General features: G+C 36.1%; 2 protein-coding genes across 4 annotated transcripts; both read right to left on the bottom strand.

Moving 5' to 3' along the window:
* Positions 1-542: 542 nt before the first annotated feature.
* On the bottom strand, positions 543-2,889 carry LOC113719461 (uncharacterized). Of its 2 annotated transcripts, XM_027244662.2 has the most exons (4): positions 2,227-2,889; positions 1,840-2,154; positions 1,664-1,743; positions 543-1,316 (listed from the first exon to the last, which is right to left on the bottom strand). In XM_027244662.2, exons 1-4 carry the CDS (start codon positions 2,414-2,416, stop codon positions 891-893), a joined length of 1,011 nt encoding a protein of 336 aa, XP_027100463.1. In that variant the 5' UTR covers positions 2,417-2,889; the 3' UTR covers positions 543-890. The 2 variants fall into 2 exon arrangements, with proteins under 2 accessions (XP_027100463.1, XP_027100462.1); XM_027244661.2 differs by having other exon boundaries at positions 1,840-2,889.
* A 151-nt stretch (positions 2,890-3,040) lies between these two features.
* LOC113719463 (uncharacterized) lies at positions 3,041-9,560 on the bottom strand. 2 transcript variants are annotated; one of them, XM_027244664.2, is made up of 7 exons: positions 9,284-9,560; positions 8,087-8,354; positions 7,905-7,960; positions 7,718-7,796; positions 7,392-7,530; positions 5,959-6,072; positions 3,041-3,478 (listed from the first exon to the last, which is right to left on the bottom strand). In XM_027244664.2, exons 2-7 carry the CDS (start codon positions 8,251-8,253, stop codon positions 3,419-3,421), a joined length of 615 nt encoding a protein of 204 aa, XP_027100465.1. In that variant the 5' UTR covers positions 8,254-8,354; positions 9,284-9,560; the 3' UTR covers positions 3,041-3,418. The 2 variants fall into 2 exon arrangements, with proteins under 2 accessions (XP_027100465.1, XP_027100464.1); XM_027244663.2 differs by lacking the exon at positions 3,041-3,478 and adding an exon at positions 4,189-4,640 and having other exon boundaries at positions 9,284-9,556.
* Between the last annotated feature and the right edge of the window lie 680 nt (positions 9,561-10,240).

Here is a 10,240-nt window from a genome sequence, read left to right as displayed (position 1 = left end):
TAAAAAATAATATTTATTAAATAAGTTAAGAAATGGAATAAAAAGAAATATATGTTACTTTTTTTTTTGTCAAAAAAAAGGACCTGATCCCACTTTAGATCCCAACCCTTATTTGGGTTGTTGGGTTATTCCCCATTTTTGTTACAAGGGTCGAACTCTGGTGGATGCCCTAACTAGGGACTACACCACCAGGTCGGCTACCTTGGAGGGACAAGAAATATATGTTATTTGATAGAAGAACATGTTGACAGTGGGTAATTATTAATGATAATTTAGAAAGAACACTAGGAGACATAATCTGTATGTAATATAGATATATTTTTTAACACGTTATCCTATTATAGCCTAAATCTCTTAAACTTTAACATTAACTAGATTGGCAAATTAGCTTAACCCATTTTTAGTTACTTCAAAATGTGCATTATGACTTGACCTGTCATAATTGTTTAGCCAGTTAGAACAAAGTCTATATAGGTATTAGAGAAATAAAACACTGTACAACTCAATATCTTAGTCAACTTCTTCTCAGTTTTATATGGATCTGACTGTAAAACGTAAATGCCATATATAAATAGTGAAATTTCCAAAATAATACGCATGGAAAATGTAACATTCTCCCATCCTTGGTACCAGATTACATCACATCAAAGGTATTTCACATCAGTCCAGAGTTTCTGTCGTTTTCCTCTCATATCAATTACTACTCCACAGTCTCCATTGGCTGCTACTGACTAGCTAGCTCTCCATTTTGGATAGCTTGTTAGATTCAATTTTTGGCAAACGCTAAACTATTCAGTGCTGCAATCTTACTAGTAAGAATGCACCTAAACATTATCAGATGAACTTATTCATTCTAAGTAGCACATAAGATAAGCATCCTTATGCTGCTCCTAGAGGAACTCATAGAACTGTTTTGGAGGAAGTTTGGAACTTATCGTTGTCCTAAGCTCTTTAAACTCTGTCTCTGATGCTTTAATGGAGCAATGATCGTCGCTTCGCAGTGGAAATAGCTGAAGTGTGTGATGGTTTCTTCTTCCATCTTCATAGTTGATCATATCTTCACCGCAGGATGGGGAAACTACGCTGGAATTTAATGCAGTTATCTGCTGATTTTCCCCTGAAGATTCAAGTGTGGAAGGTGCAGTTATGGTGTTTAATAGGTCAGAGTTGGGAGCCATACAAGACATATCCATCAGGGAAGTTGCACCCTTTGCTATTTTCCTTTCGCTCCTCTTCTGCAGTTCTCTCTCATCCAAATGAGTCCATCCATCTGTTCCACTTTCTGTTACCATTGATCTTTGCATTGATACAGACTCCTGAAATGAACAAGTATTCAAGGCCCTGTCAATTTGCACTATCCCCAATAATACTAACACCCTTTCAGGAATTAGACCAACAGGCCTAACTACCAGAAAGTATAGTATGCAGCTTTTCCAATTTCAACTCTTATTGTTTTTCCCATCATATAAAAGCTTTCCTCCCTCTTGCATTTGTCACTTTTGCCCTTTTGAAAAATTAATTGACCTACTTTTGTAAAAAGAAAAGAGAGAAGGAAGAAAATGTTCCCTTCATTACCTCATAAAATATCTTCTCTTGTTTTTGTTTTAAGACGAGAAGAAGAAAAAGACACAAAGGCCTATCACTCAAAGGAATGGATACAGACCTTTGAAGTTGAACTGTATGCTGGAATTGTAGTAACCAACTTCTTATTGTGTTCACCTTCCAAAGCTTTGCAGCTAAATCCTGTAAAGAAAATAGTTAAAAGAAGAAAACCCTATTTCATGTCAAGAAAAACTGTTTATTGCATTAGCATCATGGTGCGATACAAACCCTACTTACCTGTCTCTTTTGCATCTAGGGTTTCAACGTCAGTTGCATTTTTGCTAGAATTTGAGTCCGGTTGGCGACGTCTTTTCTGTCGTTCTCTTGCTTTGTGGTTTTGAAACCAATAGAACACATTCTTCCCTTCAATCTTACCAAACTGGCGAAGCTTTGCAGCAATGAGCTTGATCTCTTCAGCTGAGGGAGTTCTTACTCCGCGTCGATACATTTCCTCTAAGGCCATTAGCTGCTCCGGTGTTGGATTCCACCTTGAACTCACTATGGGTTCCATGTGGTTCTCATCTTTACTTTCTTCATCATGATTAACGCAAGCTACAAGACATTCATAACTCATCACACAAATAAGTAAAACAGAAGAAAAACTAACAAAAAATTGTGACATACTTTGATGGTAGTTCATGGGAAATCCAATCCCGTTGCCAATGTGACTGGAGTAATTAGATGGTATCAAGCAACATGGAGCACAATTGCTCATTGAAGCATTAGATTTTGGGAAGATATGGCGAATTCGTTGATTGTATAATGCATCATATCTAGATTCCTTGACACTATCCTCACAATTTTTCAACCACATAATAGGTTGTTCACTAGGTGTCCGAAGAAGGGATTGGAAGGTGAAAGATGGGAGAGATTTATGGAGCAAGTACTAGTTGACAATATGGTCCAGTAGCATGCTGCTGAAATGAAAAAGCAAGCAAGGAGGAAGGGCCAGGGTTGGGGATGGGTGGTCTTATGCAAAAATGCTAACATATGTCATGAATTTAATGCATGTGTTTACATGTACAGATGCAAGATTAGTGCAATTATTGAATGCTCTTTTCTGTGTTTGCTTTTCTTGCTTCTCTCTCTCGTGGGTCGGTTATAAAAGCTTAGGTGAAAAAGGAATTCTGCAGCCCCAAGGTTAATACTGTACTGGAAGGGACATTGAAATTCTTGAGTTTCAGTGATAGAGATGGAACGAGGGGGAAAAAAGGGATGGGGGGCAGTGAAGTAAAGGAGAATGGTTTTTGTTTATAGAAGAAACAACAAGAGATAAGAGTACTTCATCAATAGGTAGACCATGCTATGCAGCTGTGCAGTGTGGTCAGAGAAAAAAGAGAAGGACAAAGCAAACTAGGGAGGATTGAAAAGAAAGCGTGAAATTCTGGGAGATATTGGGGGAAGAGATGTAAAAGCGACATGTCAATGATGAGAGAAGTGTCAAAACTCAATAAGACTTGATTTTTGCATTCCACATTCTACTACTTCAAACCATGCCATCTGCCTCAGCCCCTCATCACACTTCATTTTCTTTTTCCTTCTCGTTTTACTACCTATTCATGCTCCAGTGCCTTTCACACTTCTTATTTCTAAACTGTCTCCCCTTTGTATGTCTTTGATTTTAAAACAGCCTCAATGAGTTCAGTTTATCACTTTCATAAGTGATATACTCTAGTTATTAGTTAGCAGCAAATTGATTCACAAGTGATATACAAGTCCATAAGACTTCTTTGCAGCCTTCGTTGGACCAATTATTGCTTCATGTTCAAAATAGAGCACCGAAGACTTTTGAGCAGAGAGCGGTGTGGTTCAATAGTCAACTGCTTGAAATAGTTTTCTGCAGTTCCACAATCGGTGATCCACAACCTGAATAGTGCTGAAATCAAATTGCAAGTCAGATACTCATTCATTTGATTGAAGAAGCTAAATAAAAGAAACAAAACTTTTAGCTTGGTGCTTGTCCAATGCAGTGCAATCAACAAGATATATTAGTTGATTTACTACTGTCTCTGCTAGCTAGGACCCGAATACTAAATAATGCCTGAAGATCGAGAAACACGTTCATTTGGTTGCTTTTTTCGGCTTGCCACAAGTCTTATGTCTAGACTCTAGAATTCCTAGCAAACTAGCTTTCTGTTTTGGCATTGAGGACAGTCCTTCCAACAGTGTTGCATTTGGACATGTTTATCCTTTACCCTCAATTAGGTTTCGTACCCTTATCATGTGAGAGTGAAACAAGGAAAAAAAAATATACGCAAGAGCAAAGTTTATTCTACTTTTCTTTAATTCTTTAAAGCAACTAATGTGAAAGAGATAAAAGCAATACGGGAAGCAGGTGAAGAACTCTGATTTCAAATCTTCATTTCCTTATTTCTACTTGAATAGCAAAAGAACATAGCCACAGACGCCCAGAAATACCTATTTATTTATATTTTCCTGATCAGTCTCCAAAGGATGCTTCTACATTGAAGACCAAATAGCTGATTTGCCCAAAGAGTTGGACAATCTTTTCTCAAGCGAAACGTACAGTTAATTGCAGAACATGAGAAATCTTACATGCTTCACCAAAATACAAACAGAAGGGCAAGTACAAATAATTCGTTTCTTCAATGAATCCACTGATTTTGTAAAGTACAAGGCAACGAAGATTGCCACCGTTTTAGACTATAAAGGCATACTACAGAACCCACAGCTGACGGTACCCCTAACCTAATAAATATATTATTACATTTTAATCTGAAGATTATGGGGATATTGAACAAGTTTCAGCTTTCTGATCAATGATAAACTACGCTCTATATCAGGAATTGAAGTATTTTCGACAAATTAATTTATTAATTCTGAAGTTGCTCTAAAAGCTTGTTACAAGTGCCAACTCCAACAGCAGCAGCTAGATGCCAACCAGCATGAAGGAAGGGAGTTTCAGGGAAGACATCATCAGCAATGAAAAGTGCACCCCCCAAAAGTGATGACATCTTATGTACATTGTGTGCCATCCTCAGTTCTGGATCTTGAAATGCTCTTTTTGCAAAAGCAACCTGGACAGATGCATGGGGAATAAAAAAGGCACCGTTACCAATTTGTCTCGGCTACTTGAGTATTTGAGATTGGACCGGTTGGATAAAAATGGAAGGGTGGCTAGGCATCTTTAGTTACACCAAGTTTAGAAACTAAGGTAGGATAAATGAGACCTCTCGAAAATGGATGAAGAAGTTCAAGTGTTGTGTATTACATATAGTAAACTCTCGAAAATGTATGAAGAAGCTCAAGTGTTGTGTATTACATATAGTAAACCAGTGCATGCTTTTCTCAATGTTCTCTTTGGTGTGTTTTAACTCGCATGTTGCAAGCTATGGAATCTCAATGGATCCAGGACAGCGTGTGCAGCAACTGAGAAGGCCCAAGCAAGGTTAATTGTGGACAATATTTTATACTTCTCAGGTATTATGATGGTAGGACTAGGAAACACATTTGACAGATCACTTGGGCAGCTAACTTGGCTTCATCTTTTTGGGTTCTAAAAAGGATGCGGAGGTCATTGATGATGTAAAGACAAATTCATGAATCAATAATCAGTAGCATATGGATATATTGTCTCCTAATCAATTACAGTTCAACCAAATGCTAATATAACCTACTTTGGACAATATTAGATTTCAAACAAGTGAGACACTTTAGGTCAAGCCAAGGCATGAGCAACATTCCCTTTGCCTTCTCTCTCCTCCTATCACCAGAAGAGCAACAAATCTTCAATGTGTCTCATGCTAGATGAGGACATGAGCATAAACAACCAAGAAAATTAAAGCACGACAAGCTATGTAGTAAACTGTGTTTCAGCTTCCACTAATTCCAGCTCTATAATTAGCATCCGTTTGGCAAGTGAGTTTCTTGAGTGTTTGTCTAAAACTTTATTGTAACTTACTGTAGAAGTTGTAGAAAAAATTTTTGAAGTGTGTAAATTTTTGGATATTTTGAAATGTATAGTTTAAAAACTTTGAAAAGTTTTTTGAGGTTACTGTAGTTAAAGTTATTAAAAAACTTGTAGCAGACAAACTTGGCCAAAAACTTGCTTGCCAAACAGTTGGTCTTCAAGGAACTACAACTTCAATCTTGCATACCTAACTGGCAATAGTAAGCTACATATGTATATTATGCCAGTCAAGTAATAAGTATAAAGATAAGACTTGGAACACAGAATACATGCCACAACGGAGAGGATTGGGTCTGAACTCTTTTAGCTCGTTCCTAAGGCCTCCCAGGCCTCAGTTACACTTAAGAGAGTCAAAAGACTAGACTTAGAACAGACTGCATTCTGGCTTATGAATCAACTCATAAATATGCATGTACGTCTATTACCTCCATCATCCCAGTATGTACTGCAGAAACCATCAAAGGCTGGATTGGCAGGAATACAGCAGAGGCTGCCATGAGCAACTTTGGGTTCTCAGCGCGCAGTGCCCTTGACAAACACTACAAAGGAATCAGTAATAAATGTCAATTAGAAAACTAAAAGAGTAAAATGTAATCCAGATCTAGGTTATTCAATGAAGGTTTACTGGTTAGCTAGCATCTAGAAAATGCTTGGGATAAATACTATTGAGAAAATCTTACAGGTATTGAATCAACCTAACTGAACTTGTAGCAGAAAAAATACAAACTGCAATCGAACGCTACTTTTTATACAACAGGAATATCCTAATCTTTCCATTTCCTCTGTTCCTCATGCTAGAGATAAAGTGAAAAGCAACAAATCAAACAATGGATGGTGAGCTGCATTAAACCAATATGCTGTATGAGTGGACATATCTAAGCACAAGAGTTCTCTTTTCCTTTGAGTAACTTGTCAGCAAAATGGCAAAGGTCCATGAAATCGATGATTAGATATTTTTCAGTTTTTAATATCTTTCCCTTTCCCTTTGTGAAGCAAATTGCTCACCCTATTTAGCTGCTAGACGAGTGCAGAATACCTGAGTCAAAAGCTTCTTTTCCAAATAGACACACAAGAAAGTCATTGTTACATATTACGTAATCTGATAATTTCTGTTATCACCCTTACTCAGTCAAGTCATCATTGCAGGATACAAGCTTGTCATTATATGTTAAGACATTCAGCAAGGTATTATAGTACAAAAATAAGAGATAAAAATCCAGGATAAATTAGAGCATACATGTTCTGAATTCACAAACATCCAGAGATGCATATTTAGAAAGTTAACTTTTTTAAACTGGAGACACAGACAGGCTGAGCAGATACACTCAATCAAAAGGACAAATTACAATAAGTAGAAGAAATGGTCATGTTGATGCTGTTGCAAGCCAGTAATTCTTAAAATTAAAGAAAAAAAGACAGAAAAATTTAAAGGCATGTAACTTAAGGGGGGGAATAACTGAGGGATGCTGTGAATGTCAAAAAATTAGTCTGTCAGAATTTTTGATGCCCCTGACAAAGGCAATGGCACATAGAAAATATCCAAGGACACTCCAAAGGTTTCAAAACATCCACTTATTACTTTCTGATGGATTAGAAAACCAATCTGCCACAATTTGCATGTACTTGTCCACTATGTTTCTATGCCAAGAAAATTTTCTTAGATGGAAGTATTGATACTGAAGGCTGAACAACAATTTATTCTATTTGATTCAACTTACGGAACTCTAGCAAATATAATGCGTAGATGGAAGTATTGATACTGAAGGCTGAACAACAATTTATTCTACTTGATTCAACTTACGGAACTCTAGCAAATATAATGCGTACATCCAAAGACAACTATTCATTCATGGCATACCACTGTTGTTGTGGCTATCATTGTGTAGTCAGCCCATCTCAGATATTTCCTTAGTTTTCCTCTCGAAGCATGGTACAAGCTGGAGGAAAGCCCTACTCCAATTAAGGAATTGGCATAAAGTTTACAGTTTAGATTCTTCCTGCATCATCAGCAAAAAGCATTTAGGCCTCAACCATTATCTTCAACCTCCCAGACCCCTCACTGTTTCTGTTCTGTTCATTTGGGGGATGGATTTTGTTGTAACATCCCAAAAGCCGAATTACTCACAAAATATAGTATACACATTTATCCACCAAACACATGCAGGATTAAGGGAAAGCCTCTACCTTGGTGCCTGAAGTCCAAGAGCAATAAAAGGAAGTGATGTAAGCACATTAGCTATCCTCTCTACAATAGTCTTATCACCTAAAATACAGAAATGAAAGTTTTAGAAAAGAAAAAAAAATCAAAGTTCAAGGAAGCATGCACCACAATACCATCGATTAAAAAATACACATGAAGTTCTAAAATTACCAGATGCGCAAGAGTGAATAGGCCTAAGACAAGGAGGCCTTTGCTGCCATGCTCTCCTGATAAATAGATTGCTGTTGTCAGCTATATAATGCTTGTCAAAAACAATTATCAGCTCAGCATTTTAAGTTGAATTGAAAACAGAAGCATATATTGATAGAGAACACGAATTCTTCTTGACTTACTGCAATATTAGCTGTTGGCTAGTCCCAACAGTCAAACTTTCGCAGGTTGACTGCTGTAAATCCTCATGTTTTATCACTTCAAATGTAAATGGTGAATTAGGAACCAGTTGTACTCCGTGTATACCCTCCAAGGCTTTGATAGGCATTAATGCACTTTGGTCACTCATGTGCTCTGTTGGCAATCAGTCAGTTGACTGATTGCCAGCAGGACATGAATGTCCTGGTAAAGAAAGAGCTCAGGATGCAGCAGAAAACCTATTCCCAATTCCTGTAACAAATGTAATATCCATTATGTTCAAGAATGTCTAAATGTAAAGAATAAAGATCCAACAGAAACAACTTAGAAAACAGAATTCAAAAATCCTAAAGTCATTAGAAATTATGTCACTAAATCATCACAATGAGAGTTCAAAACACCGGTGCTGATCTTATACATATGTAAAGCATACAAAAGGCTTCTGGACCAGCAGCACTGCATGTAAGCTTTCACCAATTCATTTCCATCTCAAGAAAAAGGAGAAAATAAAAAGAAACTCATATCCTTAAGTATTACCTTGTATTTTATTTCTTTATTAATTCCATTTTTCAGTTACTGCTACAAATTCTTTTTTTTTTTTAAAGGTTACTGCTACAAGATTTTAATCTAATTAGCGAGAACAAACAATAAAAAGCAGTCTCTAAATCCAGCCAAAAATTACCAAACTAAAACTAGACTAAATTTTACCACCTGATCAGATATATTTATGCAAAATCAAACATTGCTTAAAATATCCCGTAGAAAAAACTTAAATCCTAGATATCCTTCTGCACATTGCATTAAAGATTTTCTGAGCTACTTCCTGCATTGTACTAAAAACTCTTAAATAAAACTGATTCTTTCGTTTGATGATAATAAATATAAAAAGGTAAACTTCATATCCATCAAGAACTTCAGGCAAGCAATGAAATCCCTTCAACAAACCAGTCTTGCAATCGATTAAAGTCTTCAACCTTTTCAAAAAAGCGCCCATGATCAACACACAGAAAGGAATAAAAAGATGCAAAATCCCATCAGGGTTCTCAATTGAAAACAAAACCAAGCAACACAAAATGAAGAAATCACCAGAAAACATTAACGGAACAACAATCAAGAAAATCAGTTACTTAAATGAAAAAGGAGATTGCTTAAAAAGCTACAAATAGGTAAAATTAAAGAACCTGGAGAAAAGGGATTGCAGCAATCTATCTGAAGTCAGCTGGGATTTTTCTTTTTTTCTTCTTTTTGCTGTTTTCCTTTGAAGCTGCAGATTATGGTTTGAAAAAATACAAGGCGAAAAGGTGCAAGGGATATTGAAGGAAGATTGAAGGGTATTTATGGAAAAAGGATATGCGAATGATGGGGGGAATCTTCCTCAAAAAAACAGGTACTTTCTTACAAAAGTATCAGCATATTCGGGGTGTTTTTTCCAAGCATACGCAAGTCTACTTTCCTACAAAATCCGTTGATTGTGTTGTTTTGTTTCTCATTTTGGCTTTTGATGGCTTAGGTGTATTGTTGCCTTTTGTCTTTTCGTGTAATTTTAGAAGGGTAATGTTATTTGAGCTCTCCTGTGTTATTTGCATTTTTACTATCCTGTTTATTTTGATAAGACCATATTACCTCTACTCTAATTTTTACTCTTGTCCTATATTGTGTTCACATTGCCTATATGCTGTTCACATATTACCCCTACTCTAATTTGTGCTCTATCACTTATAGACAACTTTGGAGCAGCAAACATCAACTTCACTTTCTTTTCTTTCAAAAGAAATTTTAAACTCCACTTTTTTTCCCTTTCATAAAAAATTTTAGGGCTTTCAAACTATGGAAAACAATTCTCCAGAAGAGATTGATGAAATATACCAGAAAACTTCACTTCCTTTATTGTGGTCATATGAGATATTCCTAACGGATTTTTTTGAAATATTAGTATCCTATTTATGAGACATTATAGTTGTACTCAATTTTTTGTCATCTTTGAAGTTTGGGATTTATTTATTTATTTATTTATTTATTCATATTATATTGTTAGATTGATCTTTGGCATCATATAATTTCGTGAAATTTTGTAGAAAAATACATAATACATATTAGTGACAATTTTAAATTAGCCATTTTAATGTGTAATGGAATAA

The sequence above is a fragment of the Coffea arabica genome, chromosome 11e, assembly GCF_036785885.1.
Source record: "Coffea arabica cultivar ET-39 chromosome 11e, Coffea Arabica ET-39 HiFi, whole genome shotgun sequence".
Classification (NCBI taxonomy): domain Eukaryota; kingdom Viridiplantae; phylum Streptophyta; class Magnoliopsida; order Gentianales; family Rubiaceae; genus Coffea; species Coffea arabica.
Note: the sequence above shows the minus strand (reverse complement) of the source record. Positions and strands in the feature narration are given on the sequence as shown.